This window comes from Gambusia affinis, linkage group LG03 (genome assembly GCF_019740435.1).
Source record: "Gambusia affinis linkage group LG03, SWU_Gaff_1.0, whole genome shotgun sequence".
Lineage (NCBI taxonomy): Eukaryota > Metazoa > Chordata > Actinopteri > Cyprinodontiformes > Poeciliidae > Gambusia > Gambusia affinis.
Genome location: NC_057870.1, coordinates 27703219 through 27725437, shown reverse-complemented (window position 1 = coordinate 27725437; position 22219 = coordinate 27703219). Strand labels below are relative to the sequence as shown.

The 22219-nt window shown below is 36.6% G+C and overlaps 1 protein-coding gene across 7 annotated transcripts in view; it reads right to left on the bottom strand.

Moving 5' to 3' along the window:
* The window catches only part of LOC122828206 (ral guanine nucleotide dissociation stimulator-like), a 59061-nt gene that overhangs the window by 7314 nt on the left and 29528 nt on the right, over positions 1-22219 (bottom strand). For 4 of the 7 annotated variants that reach the window (XM_044111560.1, XM_044111558.1, XM_044111559.1 and 1 more), the window contains exons 2-12: positions 9389-9693; positions 8352-8426; positions 6736-6929; positions 6433-6557; positions 4988-5203; positions 4607-4710; positions 4447-4531; positions 1663-1740; positions 822-908; positions 556-588; positions 344-465 (exon numbers count right to left, since the gene is read on the bottom strand). In XM_044111560.1, the coding sequence (XP_043967495.1) occupies positions 344-465; positions 556-588; positions 822-908; positions 1663-1740; positions 4447-4531; positions 4607-4710; positions 4988-5203; positions 6433-6557; positions 6736-6929; positions 8352-8426; positions 9389-9693 (1424 nt within the window). Of the gene's footprint in view, positions 1-343; positions 466-555; positions 589-821; positions 909-1662; positions 1741-4446; positions 4532-4606; positions 4711-4987; positions 5204-6432; positions 6558-6735; positions 6930-8351; positions 8427-9388; positions 9694-21547; positions 21988-22219 lie in introns of those variants that run through there. The other 3 variants (XM_044111556.1, XM_044111554.1, XM_044111555.1) reach the window with 3 other exon arrangements.

Genomic DNA, 22219 nt, shown 5'->3' with positions numbered 1-22219 from the left:
TTAGAACAATATTAGAAATACATATGCAAATAAACAAATAGTTTTAAAATAAAATGGTACAACTTTACAATAAGGGTCCCTTTGCAGATGGATATGTTATCTATTATTAATAAAGACTTTATAAAACTATTTACTACGCATTAATTAGGGATGAAAAGGCAACTATATGTCAAAGAACTTTGCTTACAAATGCTTATTGTGCTTACAAGGCGGTCTGAAATGTTTAGTATAATAACTCTAGGTAAACTACAGTTTTACAGTGTTTTACTTTATACTTTATTCTCATAATATCACCCCCATCATGTTTCATTTAAAAAAGGACAATATTTAATAAGCTGATAACCTTTCTGCCTCGCTGAGTTTCTCCACGGCTGCGAACCACTCTCTGAAGTGGCTTTCCTGAGTGAAGCTGTAGTTGTTGGAGGCCAACTGGAGAAGTTTGATCTGAGCAATAACCTCAAATTCCTGCAAAAACCAAAAAGAAATAAAAAATCCAGCCATTCAAAAATACTCTTTAATCTATCAGAAGCCTTGAAACAGGAAAAACAAATGTACCTTTCTCCTCTTCTCAAAGTTAATCAGACCACCCTGAAAAAAACAACAACAAAAACAAAAACAGGAGAATTAAAACATCAGCAACATCAGAAAATGAAACAGGAGTTTAAAATTATTTTGGTGCCATTTTTTCACCCTGCAACAATGACTTATTCTTTTTCTTTTCACAAAAACATGCCATAAATTTAAAAATCAAAACTCAGCACTTAAAGAACTTGTGGGAGGATGTACAAACAAACAAACAAACAAAAAACAAAATGGCCGACCTCTGTGTAATCCTTCATGGCAGTGTCCATCATCACCAGGTCCGTTAGGAATGTTCCCAAATAAGGGATGGTCCCCTGCATGACTCCCTGTTCACAGAGGGATAATTACTGACAGACTCAAACATGCAACACATAAATCATTTTAAGATTATCTCCCTAAACATAACAGAATCATTAGAGACAAAAACACCCATTTGCAAGTTTAAGGTACAGATAAGAAAATAAAAATAATTCAGAATATTGCAAGAATAAAGTTGAAGTAAAAAATTCAAACTAATATGAGAATAAAGTTGTAGTATTATGAGAATACATTAACGACTTTATTCTTGTATCATTTTTGACTTTATTCTCGTAATATTATGAATTCTTGTAATTTTAAGAATTTATTCTCATAATTTTGAACTCATTCTTGAAATATAACATCATTCTTTTATTATTATGAATTCATTCTGATAATTGTATTTATTCTTGAACCTTGATTTATTCTTGTAATTTTATTTATTCTCATAATTTTATTCATTTATTCTTGAAATATGACTTTATCCTCATTTTATTGCAACTTTCTTATATTATTTTGACTTTATTCTCATAATAGCACGCCTTTATTCTTATTATTACTTTATTGTCATACAAGTTTATTCTTGTAATATGATTTCATTCTAATAATTTTATTGTTTTGTACTTTGTACGTCCATAATATGCTGCCCTAAGATCTAGAGTGAAACAAAGAATCATCAGATTGGGCACAGTAACATCATCCGCCACTAGATGGCACTGATACTGTTCCTCAGTGTTTACTGAGGTTCATCAACAGCTTTTGTTCAGGAGAATCGGGTCTCACCAAGTCTCTCTGCTGCTGGTGTCTCCTCTGAGCTCGTTTGGGGTTGATTTCTAAAGTTGCAAACTTTGAGGTTCCCTCCTGCAGAAACAACAACATGTTCATGTTTTAGCAACCTTTCCTCTGTTAGGAGTTTTCTAGATTTTAAAAGCGTAACATGCACAAACTTCCACTCAAACACATTTGCTCAGTTCACATTTATTTCAGTTCATTCTATGAAGTAATCGCAGAAGTGTTCAGTCTGGTGCATTGATCTCAACTACCATCTTTTTGAAGAACAATTTTGTTTAACAAGACAATTTTCTCAATTTATAAGTGACAATCTGCCAGTGGATCTAGAACTTTTCCATCAAAATTAAAAAAAATATTGATTTAAAACTCCTATACCTTGCTGAATAGTTACTAATAAGTTAGTTTGTCTTGTTTTACGTAGACTCAGATATTTAAACTAGAAACTACGCCAAAAATACTTGGTAAGAGTTTGTGTTTTTGCAGTGTTGAAATTCAAGTGTTTTCAAGGATTTAAAGTATTCCATGATGCCTGCTAATGAGGTCATTGAGTTAAAGGAAATAAACTAGTTCAGGGTTAGTTTATGAGACTGAAAGCAAAGGAAAATCTGTTGACCCTTGGAAAGAAAAAATGAGAAGAAAAATTCCTGCGAGTCGTTGAGGCTCTGTTTATATGCAAACTCAGCCTGGACTGAGGAGATAGAGAGAAAGGGAGGCGACGCCTAAAGTCCGACCATCAGCGGCATTATCTACAAGGTTTCCTCCCTCTGACATCAGCAAGGATTCCCTCACAGGAAGCCCCCGCTTTAAGCTCTCAGGTTACACAAAAATGCAATCATGAGTTCACGTCAGCTTTCCTGGAACTGCAGATTGTTGCTAAGAGGAAAGCTGTTCCAGATGTTCAGGCTGAAAAACATTTGTAGCAAAAACCTGATTCTGATTTTCCCTGTGTCCAGCTGGACAGCATGGACCAAATAAAACAGACACAAACCTTACTTAAGTCAAAGGAAACCAGGATTTAATAAACTGCTGGTCAATAGAAATGTTTCATATCAGTAGATGTCAATAATTATTGCTCAGTTTTTTTGTTTTAAATATCCGACTTTTCCCATTTTATCCAAAGTTTTCACCTCACACTGTTGTTTTTTTTATTTTTAATTAGTTATTACAGAGGCGGAACCTTAAACAGCTGCTGCAACACACTGTTGCTAGGTAACCAAAGAATGAGTGAGTTGCTAGGTAACCAAAGAATGAGTGAGTTAGTTGGTTCATTCCACCAACGCAGCTTTTCTCTGCCTTTATCAGGCCTGTTGAAATATGCAATAAATCAATTAATCGCACAATAAGTTAATACAAGGGTAATAATTTCTATTTGTGTAATTTATTATTTTTCTCTTTTTCTACCAAAAACTGATTGACAAAAGTCTTCAGTCTCAATTAGCCCTTTTTTCTGAAGGACAACTTTGACTTCATGACTCATTTTATTTTGTTGTTTCTATTGTTTGTTTACTTATTTTGGAAATTTAAAATATCTTCCAGTTCTTGTGCTAAATGTTAATTAGAATTTAAAGTTTATTGATCTTTGAAAATGTGTTCTTGCATCATTATGCCATTAGCACTGAATTGCTTTAAAATGGTCTCAAAAACAACAATATCATCATTTATCGCATTAACATCTGGGACAATTTATAGTCTAGCAAAATTTGTTACTGTGACAGACCTTTGCCTAAATCTCCCAGAATGCTCAGCGGTTCTGGATTGGAGTTTATTGAAATTATTGAATATTCCGTAAGATGTTTTATCTATTATCAAATCGCTATCAGAATATATATTGTTATTGATTTAATGCACAGGCTTTTCTAGAAGTTTAAATTAAATAAAAATAAAAGTCTTGCAAGTTTTATTCAGACCAATAAAGTAGAAACTATATTTACTGACAAAGAAAACTTGATAGAAATAGTTGATTTTATTTGGAATAAAGTAAAATTCAGCTGTAATTAAACTGCTAAATGGCGTCAGGGAAGCTCAGAATGTGACCCAGAACTTGGCTCAGATCCACAGGAACACCAAATGTTCTGCAGGATGTTCTCTTACAGCCGCAGCGAAGTGACGAGGTCACATCCTGCTGCTATCCGCTCAGCTGTTGGGGGTCCAATTTGCGCAATGCGCACTGACTGATTTATGTCTAGGACAAAAACATGGATCTCAAGGGATAGCTGTAATTTTAATGCTGAAATTAGACCTTGTAATTTCATAATTTCAACCCACAACATTTAAAGGTGACCTCATTGAAAAGCATTAGTGGAGCCTCCTGCACAACCAACAAAAAATTTGGTTTCTGGATGGTAAGTAAACAAGAAAACACTCGTTTTTTCCAGCAGCCATTGTACTGTGCAAACAGCAGTACAACCAGCTGACCAAACATGCAGGAGCTCAGCTGGGGTTGCTAGGTGACGGGCAGAACTCTGCTGGGGTTGCTAGATAATGGGAATTCCAGGGGTTTTTGAAATGGCTCATTTTCACCAAAAAAAGCTAAGAAACGACTGGGTGTTTTCTTCTAACACGCTTGTAATGGAATTATAAAAATGTACAAAAGGTCAACTTTGGATTACAGGTAAATTACCTTTAAAATATCAATGCAACACCAATAACATAGAAAAACCCCACCAGTTGCCAGTGATATATTTTGATTAATTTGGATTAATTTCTATGTAATTATTACTTGTCTCATTTCTCTCAAGCATTTCTACACTGTGGTGTTTAAAAGACGAGACTCACCTTCACCAGCAGCTCTCGACTCAAGGAATAGTTATTGTCGTCTGAGAAGATTTCAGAAAGCTCTCTGAAGGTTCTGACGCTTTCCCTGTGAACAGAAGCAGAAACCGGAGTCAGAAATCCCCTCAGGATAGATCCGTCCAAGTCCAGAGTCCAAACCTACCGAGCAACTTCGTCCCAGGTCCTCTTCAGGCGGTGGATGGAGTTGCACTGCAGGGCAGAGAGGATCGCTCGCAAAGAGGAGAAGTTCTTCAAGATCCGACATTCCTGATGGGAACAACGATCCGGTGAGACAAACGGAAACAGCAACTCTGAAGCAGCTTAACTGCTTAAAGTTAATCCTGTCACAATAAGCAATAAATCAATTAATTTCATGGTAAATTAAAATGAGCACGATAATTTCCATTTGGACAACAGTCGTCATTATTTTCTGAAATACGGTTTTGGTCAACGCGTCTCCATAATCCATTTTAATTACAGTGGTTTTTGTCAAGTTTATTTTACATATTTGAAATGTTTTCCGGTTCCAGGCGGTGCGGCTCACCCGCGCCACATCGATCCACCTCTCGATGAGCCGGGCTCTCTGGTTGGGCTTCAGCGCCGGGTTGCTCAGGCAGGTGGTGATCACACAGTTGGTCACCGAGTTGAACTGGGCCACAGTGGCTCGGATGGTGGGAGCCAGGTGCTCCTTGCCCTTCTTGTCCCGCTGAGACCAAATGCCACCGAGGCAGTGGTACGGCACCACCTTCTTGAACAGATCCTGCAGGAAGATACAGAGAAAAAAATTGATTAAATCAGTTTTGCTTCTCATGTTATGAGATAAAACTTTATATTTTAATTAATCTGAATAGCTGACATGCAGAACAATTCAGAAATACTAAATTTTTCCACTTTATCAGACTCATTACTAGCTTTAATCAACGTTCACAATCTATTTTACCTATAGTAAAACCTAAGAAAGTTTCAATTCAGTATTATATTAATTTGACTTTAATTTGTTCTCAGTGTAGAGGCCTTTTAAAAAATCTACATATTTACCTAGTGGGTCATAAGAAAGGACTATTTGTATATACAGTAATTTTACAAAAGAAGACATAGTTGATATTCAGTAACTTTTACTGATATACCCTGAAATTAATACCTGTCGCTTTAAAACATAAAAATAAAATGCAGGTTTAAGTAGTTTTTCAGTTTTTAATGAAACAACTGCATTGAATCTCCACAAAAAAATGACACTTAATGTAGCAGAAATGTTTTTAAATCCACTTTTCTTATTAGGTTGAACACCATGAGCATTTCCACCATCATTTTGCACAAATAACCTCCAATTGAAGAAAAAAAACAAAAAACAAAACATTCAACTTTTTTTTGCAATGGTTTTATGTCTTTCTTTTTTTTTAAATCTTAAAGATAAGAGCTAAGATATAAAAAAAACGACAAGCAAACAAATCAAAAATAAGTTTTTTGCTTGTTTTTTTTTTAAAGGTCATGTAAGATTTGGACCTCTAAATGAGTTTAATTTAGCCAGACTGAGGAGAAAAACGGTTCTTGGTCTGTAAAGGCTGCAGGTGCGTGAAGCTTTGCAAAGATGCTCTAAGATCATAAAAGTCAGCAGAGGAAATTTTTATTGCTGTTCAGCTTCATACTCTGTCCTGGAACTGTTAGTTACACAGTAAAACATTTAAATAAACCAAGAAAACATACAGAAAAAAAAATACAATTAAGCTATATATTTAAAATAATATGCAATGGGTGAAATTTTATAATTAAATATTCCACCATAACACAGTCATTTGATTTTCAGAGGGGAAAAAAAAACCTAGAAAACCTTCGGCTGTCTGTAAATGCAGCTCCATTTCTAATTAAAATGAAGAACTATTTTCCCTCTTGGATCAGAAAGTTTCCATTAAAGTCAACAAAACTCCTGCACCTGATTTTCAGACGTCAACGTGAATAAATCTGCTGACGAGGGAAGGAAACCCTGCTCACCGCGTCCATGAGCGTGAACTGCTCCGCCACCATGATGGGGTCAAACGACAGGAAACTGAAAGCAGGAAGCTCGTCCTCAAAACCGCTCTCTTCCTGCGTGGCGAAGGGGCAGCCAATGTGTTCCCCTAAACAAAAAAAATAAAAGATAAAATAAAAAAACACAGCAAAAAAATACAGTTTTTTATAAAAAACGCTGCATCCATCTGAGCTTGATCTAAGCCCTGCTCATCTAGAACTCATCTACATCTGTTTTTATCATTCTAAATAAATAAATCCCTCTCTTCTCCTGTCCTGCCTTCATACCATCGGAATCGGGCTCACACTGCTGTCGGCGGTGGAAGTGGGCCAGCAGGTTGCGGGCGCGGCGCTCCAGGTCCGACCCGGGGAAGTGGAGGTGGAGGTAGGCCAGGAGCTGGTGCAGACATTCGTAGTTCGGAGGGCTCCAGAAATCCTCGGAGTACTGGTCCAACCACGCACCCAGGATGGACGAGACGGTGCTGAAACGCACAAGTAACGTCATTAAACAACAATCTGGTGACACAATCACAGCAAAAACACAAAATATTACCAAGTATTTCATTCTAGGATAAACTGCAAATGTCTTAGTAACAACTAACTTACAAGTAACTTTTCTGCAAAAATGTAGCAGCTTGCTTTGAGAAAATAATTCCTTAATATTGATTAAAACGTACGAGTTTCACTGGCAGATTAATTCTTTATTACATGGGGAAAATATTTTGTTCCAGGTGAAATAATCTAAGGAATTATTTACTTAAAACAAGCTCCTATAATTGCAAGTTAGTTTTGTCTTTTTTAAAGTGTGTGAAAATATTTGCAGTAGGTATTTGCTTAGGAAAGTTTTATGTTTTCTGTCGTGTTGATCTGGGGCCTAATAATAAAATCTCAGATAATTTTTTTATAGATCAGATTTTTATCTATTTTTATATTTTTTTAATTTATTTATTTTGCTCACTATCTTTTCTAAAAAAAGAGAAATTACAAAAAATATTCTCAAAAATATATTAGGGCCTATCTATGAGAATTTGTGTTTAATTACGGTAAAGTCTTATTAGCAGAAAAAAAATGCTATTTTACCAGAAAAAAATGTGTTAAAATTAGGAAAAGTTTTTTTAATGAGCAAAAAATGCTAAACATTCCTCATTTTACATTTTTTATTGGAGTTTTCCTGATATTATGATTTTATTCTTGTATTATTTTGATTTTATCTTGCATTTTTTTCCAATTTTATTGTCAAACTATTATATTCTTGTAATATTATGACTTTATTTTTGTAGTACAGGGAAAAAATCACGACCTGGCCTTTATATTATGTTATACAGTTGACCTGAATTTAAATAAATGGAAGCTGTAAAACATGCTTGTTAAACAAGATGGCCGCCTTCAGCATGCTGACATCGGTTTGAACTGTGGAAAACCAAAAAAATGCGTTGATGGAAAAAAATCCAGATTTCCAAAAGCATAAATCTTCAGAAAACTCTACTTATCGCCCAACTTTACATTAAACGTCTGTCTGTATCAAATTAACTCATTTCTGCTGCTGCAAACACGTTCTTTGGTCTAACCGCTGGATTCCTGTATGCATCCGTTCAGCCGTGGTTGAAACTCCAAAAAGCCCACACTAGGAAAGGAAAAGTGGGAAGATTGTGGAATGTCTTTTTTTTTTTTTCTGGACAATCAGCTGTTCATCAACTGCAGACTCAGACCTAAACACATCTAAAAATAAAAAAAAACTGTAAAGAATGTGTCCAGAACAAAAAGTACAAAAACAGAGACGGCCTGTTTGGTGATAGCGGCCCTTTGTGATGGAGTACAGGTTTCGTCTTAGGGATTTATTCCACTGATTATCAGTTAATTAAAGGGTTTTTAGTTGAATTTGAGCAGAAACAGTTGACACTCACTTTCTCAGCTCCGTGCAGTCGTCCTGGGAGACTCTGTGTGCAGAAACTGCAGGAACGTTTTGGAGTTTGGCATATCTGAAAGCACATGAGATCAATTTTATACCACAGACCAAGAAAAATTAGATCTGTGTATCAGGAACATCAACAATAAATGATATGGCTCATTTTCCAGACAACAACAAACATCAACTTATTGCCAAAAAAACGGTTGGGTGTTTTTAGGGGGGGAGGTTAAACACTTGGTGCTTTTTTAGAAGCAGCAGAAACCCAAATGAAAGTACAAAAATGTGCAAAAAATAAATTTTGAATAATATGTCTCCTTCAGTTTCCTGCAGCTTTTTCACAGTGACCATTTGAGTGATAATTTGATACATAGTAATTTGATAATGAAAAGCTATTAGACTTATTAATAAAGTAGGATTTATTGAAAGGAATACTTTGAAATTTCAAGACATTGTTTGTCTAAAAATACTGAAAACCATGAAGAAAAGTCTTCCTTCTGGTATTCAGAAATCATTTACGTTATGAGAAAGCAAATACGAAGGTCTGTCAATACTTGAACATGCTAAAGAAAAAGTAAAGTAAAATCTAGATGCGCTTCAGTTACTGGTGTATAATTATGGAAAGAACTGAAGGATGATTTCAAATTATGTGCTTTTTTAATGAGTTTTAAAAGATCCTTAAAATGTCTTATTATAAAAGCTGTGTATAAATGTAATGTGCAACCATGTATGCGTGTAATGTGAGTATGTGTACTTGTCTGCTGAGTCTATGAATAGGGTAGGAAAGTTCAAACTTGGAGATCGGCTTCAGTTTTTACTTTTATTGGTTTGTTTTGTTTTCTAATTTGTAATGTTGTTAATTTACCAAGATAAGGTGAATCTGATTTAGATGAGTTTTTGTCTGCCTGTGGTTCCCTCCACTCCCCAGAAAAAGCGGGTATCACCATGGCAACCCTAACTCTGTTTTCTCACGACTCAGCAGTTTCAGCTCTCTAATTAAGCGTGTAGTTTGGGTTAGCAGCAGGTTTTCCTTACCTGTTGAGCAGGAGATCCAGGACCTGCTTGGTGGTGGCGAAGGATCGGTAGGTGCAGAGGAAGATGGTGACGTAGGTGGAGTCTTTGCCCCTGAAGGCCGACACCATGTACTCCACCAGCCTCTCCAGCGTGCCGGCCTTGATGGTCCGCACCTTGCACGTCTCGTAGAGGCTCAGGGCGGAGTCCGTGTCCACACCCAGCCAACGCTGCCCCTTGCTGGCCGACTGGTGGAGCTGCATCTTCCTCAGGGTGATGGTGAAGATGGCATCCTCCTCCGCCTCCTCGCCGATCTCCTGCGTCGAGCTCTAAAAAACAAAACAAAAGACGTTTTAGTCCAACTCAGTCTTTCTCTGGTGGTGCCTCCTATTGGCCTGCAAGGTACTACACGTAAACATCAGTTTATTTGTCGTGATTTGAGCTCAAAACACAATGCTTAATAATGGTCACTGAAAATAAAAACTGAAGACACTGGTGGAAAGGAAACAATCGAAGACGCCTTGCAGCAAATAGGAGGGTAATTTTTTTTTATATAATGGTGAAGAGGATTTTTGTTTCTGCCAAAGCTCTAATTGTGCTTCTCAACTACAAATCACCCTGAAATGTTAATGCACTCAACATTTAGCGGTAAAGAACAACTTCTTTTTTGATTTCCATGTGTTTGACATAATTGGACAGCTTAGATTTAACACTTTTTGACTCTGCAAATAAAACATCCTGAGTGACGTGCTCATGGTTTTGTCGTGACCAGTCACATTTACCAAACAGCACCAACCTTCTCATTAGGATCAACAAAGAAAACAGCATTAAGTGAGTGAAGAGTCTAATATTTGAATTTGTATATATTAAGATGTTGTGTTAATTTCAAATTTGGTGGTCTGCAAGTGTTAGTTAAACGGATTAAATGTTCTGAGCCAGAAAAAGCTGAGGTCCAAACTGGCATTTTGACAAGACGAGTCGGCTTTCAAGGAGCAGTTTAACACAGATTAGAGAGGGCCGGTTCTGGTGCAGAACATTGAGACGTGAAGCCTTTAATCACGGCCATCTGTGTGACCCGGCTGCGCTCTTTTTTTGTTTGCTCGTTGTGCTCTGAGTCACGCTTTGTGAATCATGTGTGCGGCCGTGCATAAACAACAATAGCAGGTTACCAAACAGAGCTAGCTGGATAACAGGGTCAACAATACAAGCTGCAGTCTGTGCAGAACCTGCATGAATGTGACCTCTGTAGGCTGCAACAATAGTTTTTCCCCTCCTCGTTCTCCCAAAAACATGAAGAAAAATAAACTTATTGTAAAATAAAGGATCAAATTTGTGATGAATGTTTCATCATGCAAGTGATCCTGAATTATCTGGATCAGTGTTGTTTCACAACTGGAGACTAATATAGTAGTGAGTAACGAAACTAGACTCAGTTGAGTCAATTTATTCATGAGCTAATTATATTTTTTTAAAAACTGATTTAATACAGACTGGAAAACAATTAAATTCCATAAGTATCCCAAAATTGTAAGAATATATTTCTTATTCCATTAACTACAAATATATATAATTTAACATTTTTTAGTCCCAAAAACTTTTTTTTTTTTTGAGCGCCAAACATTTTTTTTTGGTTTAAAATTTGCTTTTTGGTTTTATTTTTTATTTTCTTTTTACAGTTTCAACATTTTTTTGTTTCAGTTCAGTTTTAAACTATCAAAAGCTGCTTTACTTTTGAATCTTTTTTTCAGTTTCAAAATAATGTTTTTAATCTTCAAACTATTATTTCGTTCAGTTTCAAAATAATTTGTTTCAGTTTAAAACATTTTTTTAAATAAAATGCTTTTTTGTGGGCTTTACTGTCCCTTATATGACAGTAGGCTGACAGGAAAGGGGACGGGGGAAAACATGCGGCAAATGTCAGTCGGGTCCAGGAATCGAACCCGCGACGGCCGAGGACTGAAGGCCTCCAAATGTGGGTTGCATTATCCCCTACGCCACCACAGCACGCAAATTTTATGTGCTAAATTGAACTCCACAGACATCTTTTAGTAATACATTGATTAACTTTTTAAAAATTATTTTTTACAATTTGAACTAAAACCCCCGTTTTTGATAAATATTTTCATGCCATTTATGTTGTCTGATAAAAACAGCGATCGTAACCATGGCAACCAAGCATTTCTTAGTCTCTTCATCATTTGGTTTATGCTCTTCCTTTTAATCGACTATGAACAGAATCATTTTTAACAATAAAATGTAAATCAAATATTGTAATTCTTCTAGAAAATTTCTCTTTTAACATCAGTGCAAAGGTGTGTATAATAATAATTAAAAAAAAACCTCAGAGATGTCTCAAATCTCTGAAATAAAGAGACAACTACATCCAGTTTGAAATAGAAAGGCTGGTTTTGTTCCCAGTTTAATGACAGAGCAACGTGTTTCTGATCAGTGGTCAGACAAATCGGACCGAGGGACATCCAGAACCTCACAGAACCACCAGGAGAGGGAAGCAGGAACATCATGTTCACTTCATGTTAGTCATCAGAGTCCAGCTATGAAAACACACTGGCACTTCTTTTTTTATGTTCAGGATTTGTTCAGCAACAACATTCCCTGTGCCAAGTTGCTCCGTTTGTTACCATGGAAACAAGCTCTAATTTAGAGTTAAATGGTATCCAAAAAGACGAATTATAAAGTGTTTGAGATGTATATTTTTATTATTAATATTAATGTACTCTTCATTATAAAAGCTGATGTGCCAAACTCAAGGCCCGGGGGCCAAATCAGGCCCACCATAACTTCTTATGTGGCCCTCTAGACTCCAGATTACATCAGTAACTCCCAACAGTTTTTCACAAATCTGCAAAATTCCCACAGAAATCAACATATTCCTGCATTTCTTCTGTGAGTCTATTGTACATTGTCCTCAAAAATGGTCAAAAACATCGGGTTAAGGATAAAGACATGGCACAGTTTTTCTTTCCACCTTATTTTCCAAGTTTTGGGCTTTCATCTGCAGTGAGTCAGAATCAGCAAAATGAAAAGAAACAAACAGCAGTTTCATTTGTAAAACTGCATTAAGAAATATTTCTTAATATGAAGTGGCATTTCCTGTCACAGCTTTTCCTTCCACTTAATTTTCCATGTGCTGAGTTTTGTCAACTGTAGGCCAGAAAGATCCAACACTGAAGGCAATAAATGCCACCTTTACTATTAAAATTACATCAAACATTTTTTCCAGCACAAGGTAGCAAAAATGTGATATGCTTTTGTTGGCACAGTTTTTCCTTCCACTTAATTTAGCAGGTGTTTGGGGGGAGGAGGAGGAAGAGTTGTCCGCTGTAGGCCACAAATTATTTAAATTAAAATTAACAATCACCAGTTTTGTGATTAAAAATGTATCAAAACATGTTTCCAGCACAAAGAAGCAGAAATGTAAGATATCTTTTTCTGGCAAAATTTTTCCTTCCACTTAATTTTCCAAATGTTGGGTTTTTGTCAGTTGTAAGTCAGAATTACCCAATTTAAAAGAAATTAACCCCAGTTTTGTTCTTAAAATTAAGTTAAACATTTTGTTCAGCACAAAGTAGTAGAAATTTAGAATTTTCTTTTTCTGGTATAGTTTTTCCTTCCACTTAATTTTCCAAGTTTTTTGTTTTTTTGTCAGCTTTATCCAAATTAAAAGTATCCAAAGTGTGCAGTCTAAAGTATCCAAATTAAAGAAATAAGGAGCTCTCAAGCAGCTCTGAAAGGGATGAGAAACATCTCGTCTTAAAAATCAGTTGCAGAAAAACACTCCTGATAAACGAGGAGAGCAGAAACAAAGTGCTGTAAATTCTGCTCATTGTGACGAAGCAGCTGCAGCTGAAGGCCTGGGCAGCAGGGAGCTGCTTATCAAGCAAACCACAGAGGCTGCTATCACTTCAAACCCTCCAACACACAGAGAGCCCAAGGGCAGCGCCCCGCACCAATCCTGATATAAAGCTCCTATTCATTCCTGCCGTTTCCATGATCAGCCTCCGCTGCTAAACAAACACAGAACTCAATACTTTCAACAAGATGTCACCTGAAGCTATCTACAAAGTTGGTAAAACTTTCCTGTCTAACCACCAGAAAGGCAGTCCGCCAACGCTTCCTCGACAGTTTGATGAATTTGAATCTGAAAAGTGCAGTTTGGACATGATGACGATGATGATGAGCTGGTCTCACATTCCTTCAGCACGACTCAGTTCTTCATCAACCATCCTGGTTACAAACAGGAAAACGCCACTTTGAAAGTCACCTAAACATAGAAAACTTAACCAGAAGTTACTGGCAGAGCAACACAAGAATTTCATCAAAGTTTCATCCGACTGATAGGAAATCAATCGAGCCGTATCGTCGTGCCGATCAAATCCAAACTGCTTTGGAAAATTATGAAATGAAAATTTGAGCCGATGTTGATATCCAATATTAATAATGCTGTATATTGCTGTAAATATGTTCTACCTAGGGCAAGTGGTAAAGTTTAGCTTTACCTGGTTCAAATTCTTAAAAAAACCCAAAACATTAAGAATCTTTATCTCTCAAATTATTGATCCAAATAATAAACATTTTAATAAATCGTATGTTTTATCTGCAGATGCATTTGCTACAAATGATCAAATGTACACTAAATTAATGCTGTATTATTGCATTTTAGGCAATAGAATGTTTATTTTCTTATTTAAAAAAGGAATTAAATAGTTTATTTACGTCTTTTAATGTATTTCTAATATTTTGTAAAAAAGGCTTAAGTGATTAAATAAAAAGCTGAAGAATGGGACCATTTCTTTTCTGATTAATCGATCAGAACAATCGATTATTGCTAATGATTATTACTAGAATAATCATTTGTTGCAAATGGATCCATCCGTTCTGTCCATCATCTCAAATAAAAAAGTTTTACATTATAAAAAATCTGCTTTTATATCTGATGTCTTAATAACCGCAGCCACCTGGTTCTGGTTCGGTCCAACACTGACGTTCTGGGAAAAAGGGAAAACCCTTCACTCTGAGCCAAGCAGCGCTCTGGGAGTGTCGGTAGGGGGTCTGCCAAAGCTCATGGAGAGAAAATAAACACACCTGCTTGGATGGCTAGAAAGCCCCTGTGAGGCAGAACCTAAATCTGTGTGTGCAGGGAAACCCCCGGTGCAGAGAGGCAACTTTGCCCCCGAAACAGTAAACAGCTGAACAAAGCCAACGCTGCGGCCCCGGAGCACAAACCAGAGACTTCCCCTCAACAACAATGAGCGCTGAATGGAGGTGAGGTCATCTGGAAGGAGGGCAGCAGAGCAGAAAGCGAGGGTAAACAAACGTTCAAATCATCTTCTGGGATCTAAACACACAGCCTGGGGGTTCTCCAAAACCAGGAAACCTTCTGTCCATCAGTATTATACTCATCAGTGAAAGTTAGTGATCAGCAGAAGCAAGTAGAGTATCCAAAAGATGCACCCAAGTAAGAGTAGCACTACTTCATCATATGGTCAAGTAAAAGTAAAAAGTAGCCGTCCAAGAAATTGTTAAAGCAAGAGTAAAAAAGTATTTGGTAAAAAGTCTAATCAAGTACTGAGTGGTCAACTTTTCAATCATTTAATACTTAAGACTTACATTAGACGGACCAAAATATAAGGTAAAGTCGAAATTTTTGTATTTTAAGGACCAAAATGACAATAATGTATAAAATTAACAAAAAATAACTATCAGGTAAAAGAAAAAATCTGATTCTTTCAATAAAAAATTGTAAAATTATACAAAAACTGCAGGTTTATGTCTGTGTCTGGTGAATTTTTGGTTCAAATTTTATGGCAATTTAAAGGCCAATAACAAATAAAAACTTTTTTTCATAGTATCAGCTCTGTGTTTTAAGACACCAGAAAGATGAAAAACATTCACTTTATCCACATCGTCGGTTACATGTTTAAATCAGGAGAACCAGAATATTAAGTGAAGATGGAGGGAAACACAAAACCTCTCCACCCCCTAGGAGAGCAAGATAATCCCGCTGAATCAAATCAAATCCCTCCAGAACCTTCTCCTCCAGCCGACTCAAAACACACACACACACACACACACACACACACACACACACACACACACGCCTTCAAATCTTTGTTTAAGGAAGCAGGAAGAATTAAGTAACTTTCCAGGCCGTCACATTCTTGCAGCTGTCTGATTTCTTTTTCTTTTTTTTTTAAACGTGTGGATTCGGCTGCTTTGAAACAAAAGCTCCTCTGTGCAGAGTCCCACTCCTGCTGCTCATGTTTCAGTCATTAAATCAGTGTCCAAAGTGCGGTTTGGGGGCCATTTGTGGCCCTTGGACTGAGTTTGTGTGGCCTCCAAACACAGTTTGAGAATGACACAAATTGACTTTTTATTTTTAAGTCAATTATTATTATCAATATCCATTTCTCATATTGGAAAAAGTTACTTTTAACACAAAGTGTTAGTCTTTTTATAACTAAGCTGGGTATATGTTTATATTAAGTAGATCCATGTTTATCCAGAGATTTTACTGACTTTGCTGTAAACAGGCTTTTTTTTATTTTCTGAATTTGGCTAAATATGGACTCCTATTGCACATGCACACAATACTGGATGGCAAAATGACGATTCTTTGGGCTGCTGCGACATGAAACTGGAGATGTAGGTAGTATTAATTTAGTGCAGTGCGCCACAGCAAAGGAAAAGTATAGCAGAAAAAACGTTGAACAACTCAAAGCCTCTTTATTCTCATTTGCATCGGCTACGTCACATGCAGACTCGGTGCCTGTGATGAGTCTGTCAACAACGCCACCAAAAAACACAAAGAACTGAACTATTAGCTAAGCTAACACAGCGGCTAATTTAAACACCTGCTCTACTGATAATCTGTCAGAGTTGGTGTGTGTAGGTGGCCTTTTTTAATTTGAACCAAAACACACCAAATTCCACAGCACATCTACATGTTAAGGTTGTCATAGTCAAGCTAGCATAACTGAACTACTTCCCTCTCCCTCACTATTTTTTTCTTAATTAAAACCTTTTCCTGACCTTGTTATCTAGTTGTCATAGTGTTGACAATTAATAGCAAAGCTCTATGTCCCTTTTTCTTTTACATACCAAACATGCATTTAAGATCTTGAGAATTATGTTGACACCTTAACAGCTAAAGCCAATGCTAGTCATCATTAGCCATGACTAAAAAATTCTGTTCTTATAACTGAAAATAAATTTGTTATATTGAGTCCAAAAGAATTTGATAACAAGATGCCTTTCTTTTAATGCAACAAACTTGCAAATACTTTTTATGTTTAGGATGAACAGCGAATAACTTCCTTTTTCCACAAAAACAACCACCAAAAATTGCTATTTTATTTCTCTTTTCTTTGGCCCATGTGACAAATTTGGATGCCCCTGCATTAAATAAGCATCAAAATCACATCTCAGCAGTAGGAAACTGACTCAACTTTGTGTCTTTTTTTTTTTTAAGCTCCAGATAATGTAGAGAAGCACGGTGAAAACACTAAGAGCAACGTACACCCACAGGACATCAAGCGGAGCTTAATTATGTGTGCTGTTCTGTAATAAGACACTGTGCTTTCTTTTTGTGATTGTGTTCGAGGTTATTTCTTCCCTCTGGGATAAGTGGAGTCATACTGTGTTGTTGGGTTCATCTGGGAACTGCTGGCTGAGTCATCATTGGCTCAGAAAATGGAGACAGGAAGAGCGAGAGTCCGATTTCACCGTCACTTACACTACAGCTCACCAGGAGTGGATCAATTAATCAATTAAATGAGATCAATAATTTCAATACTGATGGTTAATATTTTTTAAAGGGCAATTTTGTTTACAGAGACATCATCATGGTTCTGGTTGTGTGTAATTTTTATTTATTGTTTTTGATTATTGTGCTTCATTTTGGATATTTTAAATGTCTTCCAGTTTCAGGATTAAGTGTTTATTTGTTTTTGAAAGGAAGAACTTGCATTATTAATGACTTACTGTTACATTAAACTTTTTCCATTGTAGTCACAAAGTTCCGCGTTTGTCTTTTTCCAACTTAGTTGTTAGTAAAACAACATCTTTCCTGAGACTTTTACTGAAAAGCTGACTTTGCTTTTATTTAACTTATTAAACTCAACTAAACACAGCAAGAGTTTTTGACCCAAATTTTGAGAATAAATTTGCTCAACCGAACCTAAAAGCATTGGTACAATTCGTGGGTTTCATTCAATACATTTAATATTTTAGTTTTTTCTCTCCATTTCTTTCGGCCCATGAATACGTCTGACTTGACGACGTTGGCAGACGTGACTAAATTAAATCAAACGCAGACAAGAGCAGAATCTGAACTACACGGATCACTGATGTTCAGTTCATACACAGAATCACTAACAGTAAAAATGTTATCAGACATCAAAGGTTCGTAACAAAAGCCACCTGATCCAGCCAAACGTTGGCGCTGTCCGCACAGAGCCCAACTCGGCCACACCGGGCCTCACAGCGTAACGCGACCTCTGCATCGAATAAAGCCGAGCAGCGGGAGGCGAAAGAAAGCCACCGATTGTTGAGGAACCCTCCTGGGCCACCGTAGGGAGGGGGATAAGCCATAGGTAATTGGTGTTAAAGCAGAGGATTAGATGGGAGTAACAACAGGTTAGCAGGAGAAACCAACGGGAGGTTCAGATCCAGATAAACTGGTCTGGATCTGATGGAGAGTCCAAGTAGAACGTTTTATCCCAGTGGTCGCTCCGGTCTCACATTTTTATCTAATCAAACAGGAAACACTTCATAAAGAGTAAAACAAATAATTTCTAGTCAGAATCAGTCCAAAAAAGTCAGTTTTAAACTTACACCGGCACAAAAAAGTACAAACTGTCCCTAAATGATCATTTTAAACACAGTTCATAATTATTTTCCTTTTATGTTAAAAAGGAAAACTCAAATTAAGGGTTTGATGCTTTGAATTAGGCATTAATATAAAACACTGAGCTGAAAGTGTCTAAAAATTGGCTTTTTTACTGTGAATGAGAGCCTATTTATCTCAAACAATCTAAAAAAAATAATCTAAAATCCCTCTATTAAGCACTTTATCAGAAGTTTTTACCTGTTAGGTAATGCTTTATGGAATAAAATCTGGAAACATAACTACTTTCTTCATGCATCATTTTATTTTTTTCCACCATAACTTTTCAGACTTGGATGAAGACGTAGAAAGGCTGCTAAATTAATCTGGACATTGACAGAAGGTAACACCCCCACAGCCGCGTCATGCTACATGTTCAACAAGATACTAGAGACAAGAAACCACTGGTCCATCTCTGAATCATCTGTTAATTAAAGTGTCTTGCCCACACACACACAGTTCTGTAACGTTAACCCACAATGGATGATGTAGATGCCTGAGCATCTACATCATCCAGTCTCTAAAAGCACGATAAGCTCTGAGTGAACCCAGACACAGTTTCTTCTAGAAACTCCTCATGTTGCACGAGTTGTATCTCTAAAATTGAGAGAAAAACTCTTTGGTTTCAGCTCTAAAACGTTAAAAATCTGATGTTTCTCTTTCATTTTAGAAAAAGATTCACTTCCTGACTAATGGTGAAACAAGTAACGTTCTTATTAACTGTATGAGGGGTTTCCCAAGGTTGCATCCTGGGGCTCCTTCTATTGAATACCTACATGCTCACATTACCTCTGATTATAACAAGTAGATCAGTTACTATAACTATGCAGATGACATACAGCTCTATGTTAAGATCTCAACAGGTGAGAAGATGCTTAGAATAAACCAATGTGTGGATATGTCTTAACTTTTCCCAGCTAAATAAAAACAAAAACTGAAGTTTCGTCAGCACACATATTCAGTTTTTAAAACTAGAAAAGCTTAACTTGTCAAATAATCTGGGTGTAGTCATGGACTCTGACATGAATAGTCAGAATCACATAAAGACAGTTACAAAGTCGGCCTTCTATCACCTGAAGAACATTTCCAGGTTTAGAGGACTAATGTCTCAGCATAAGAGAAACTCATTCATGTGTTTATCTTTAGTCACGTTGATTACTGCAACAGCATCTTCACAGATCTGCCTAAAAAAAAAAAATAACAGCTGCTGCTGGTGTTCTGACTAAAACCAGGAAGATGGAGCACATCACCCCAGTTCTACTGTCCCTGTAGCTCAGAGAATAGACTTTAAAATGCTGTTGTTGGTTTATGAATCATTAAATTGCTAAGCACTAAGGCACTTTAAAAACCTGTTATTGTTTCAACTGGTTCTAGTCCAATCCTCAGAACCATAAATGGAGAAGCAGCATTGAGTTTTTATGCTCCTTTAATCTGGAACAAACTTCCAGAAAGCTGCAAAACTGCTGAAGCAGAGACCACTTAAATCAAACCCATTTATTTACTTTTGATTAATAACACCTGGACCATCATAACCTGTAGTGCATCTTTCAACCCGTCATGTCATGTTTTTATTTTATTTTATTTTACCCCCGACACATAAAGCTTTCTTATTGTTTTATTTTTCTTTTGAACAGCCTTTTAAGTGGAGCCATATCTTCAGAAACTAAAAGAGCTCCACCCTTTACCATATTTTAGGTAATACTATTTGCTGAACCAGAGCAAATATCAATATAATGTTATCGTTTTACAGCAAAAAGAGACACTATTTAGTTAATTAAGGATGTTTATCAGACAACTAATAATAAATCTAGCAAGTGATCAGTCTACAGATTTGCTTAAGTTTATTGATCAGGTTTAAAAACAAACTATCATAAGTGTAATAACGTGCTATATTATCTAGCAGCTGTCACTATAATTGCTGTTTTCATGCATTAAATACAAGCTGATTATTTTGTAAACTCAAATATTAACACAGGCTTTGTTTGTTTACTTTTCGTTCATCGTTAATCACTTTGCAGCAGCTGATCCCTGTAATTAAAGCTGGGAATTTTCTGGATGGATTTATGTCTGCTTACATGGGTTTTCTCCAGCAGACCAACACATGGAGCCACAGGAGGCGCGAAAACAGATCGACACATCAGGCGGCCAATTACCGGCAAATCAAAAACCAACTGATCTTCAGGTTTAGAATCAAATAATCAAAATAAAGGGAGAAACCTCTATAAGGCGGCTTTGAGGACTGTAATATCTTTCTGTTATCAAATTGTCATTTTGCATCAGCTGTAGACCAGAGATCCGCACCAGTAAATATAAAAGTTAAGCCAATTGACAGGATAATATAATGCAGATCTCTCTCATAATTTTTTAAAAATACATATTTTTCTCAAAATAATTTTTAAAAACTGTATTTTTTATTGTAATATATATTTCTTAAATATTACTATATATATATATATATATATATATATATATATATATATATATATATATATATATATATATATATATATATATATATATATATATATATATATATATATATATATATATATATATATACACACACACTTTTTAATGAGGAACTAACAGTAAAAATTTAGAACCTATATTTTGTTTCAGGTTCAAGAGCAAACATATTGAGCAGGTTAAAATGCTGAGTTTTTGAGTGGGAAATGTTCATAATTTCTATTTCTACTGATCATTTTTAACAACAATACCTGGTGAATGCAGAGAGAAGGTCAGAGCTGACTTGGAGTTCCCCTAAACATTACTCCTCACCTTTAGAGTACAAATATTTCAAAACAACTAGACTCAAACAGTAGATCTGACCTATATTTCACTGTGAATGTAAAAAGAACCTGCAAGTTTGGTGACATTTGAGGGATGCAGCTGCAGGGGGCTTTCAGCTGTGGTTTAACTGAATGACTGAGAGCAGAGCAGGGAGAGAACCACAAGGGCGAAAGCTGCAGAAAAGCAAGTCATGCTGTAACTGTAGGCCTGTGCCAGCGCAGGAGCAGCTGTATTTATGATCTGCTATTATTTATTACTGTCCTGTTATACCAAAACCTCAAGACAATCAGAGCATCTCATGGTGGAAAACATAAAAGTGCATAAATCGCAGCCAGAAAAAGCAAAAATCACATGCTTTTTTTTGTTTGTTTGTTTAAATTAACCTAAAAAGTCAAATTCAGACCCACTAACTCTCAGTTCTCCCAGTCACAACAATCAGAACCAGCTACTCTAGAGGACCGGAGTCTCTTTTTCCTCCTCTTCCTCACCTCGACCAAGGGCAGGTCCGGGTCCAGATGGGTGAAGCTGTGCAGGACCACTGGGCTGCGGTCCTCCACCACCTCCAGCTTCACCCCGTCCCAAATGCTCCGAACCTTCCACGACGAGTCGAACATCTCGAGCAGCTGTCCCTGCTTGACGCTGCCCGCCTCGGTTAGCATCGCCGGGGAAAAGACCATGGAGGCTCGGCGGTGGGTCGGCGGGTCACAGCGGCGGAAGAAGCATCTTTATCCGCAGGCTTGCTTTGTTTTTTAGTAGGTTCTGGGATTTTTGGTCCAAAGAGAAGCGCGGCAGCTGCTTCGGCTCCGTCTGACGGTAAATCAGCTCTGCTGGATCATCCTGCGGTCTGGGGCGTTCAGGATCAGCGTGACTCACGATAAGCTCCGCCCACTGCCTCAAGAGGACTTCACGAACGTGGGAAACACGAGATCTCGGCAAGGAAACAACTCAAAACCACCGGCTGGAACGTAATCGCCATGTTTAATAAGTTTTGTAGTAGATTATCATTTTTTATATTTTTTGTATGTTTTCAACTTTTCTGAATTAATTCCGTGACTTTCACATTTTATGTTTAATTATCTAAAAATACAAAATGCAGCAATTACTTAAAAAAAAAAAAAAATCAAAAACAAAATACTAAGTTTTAACTTGATATTATTTTC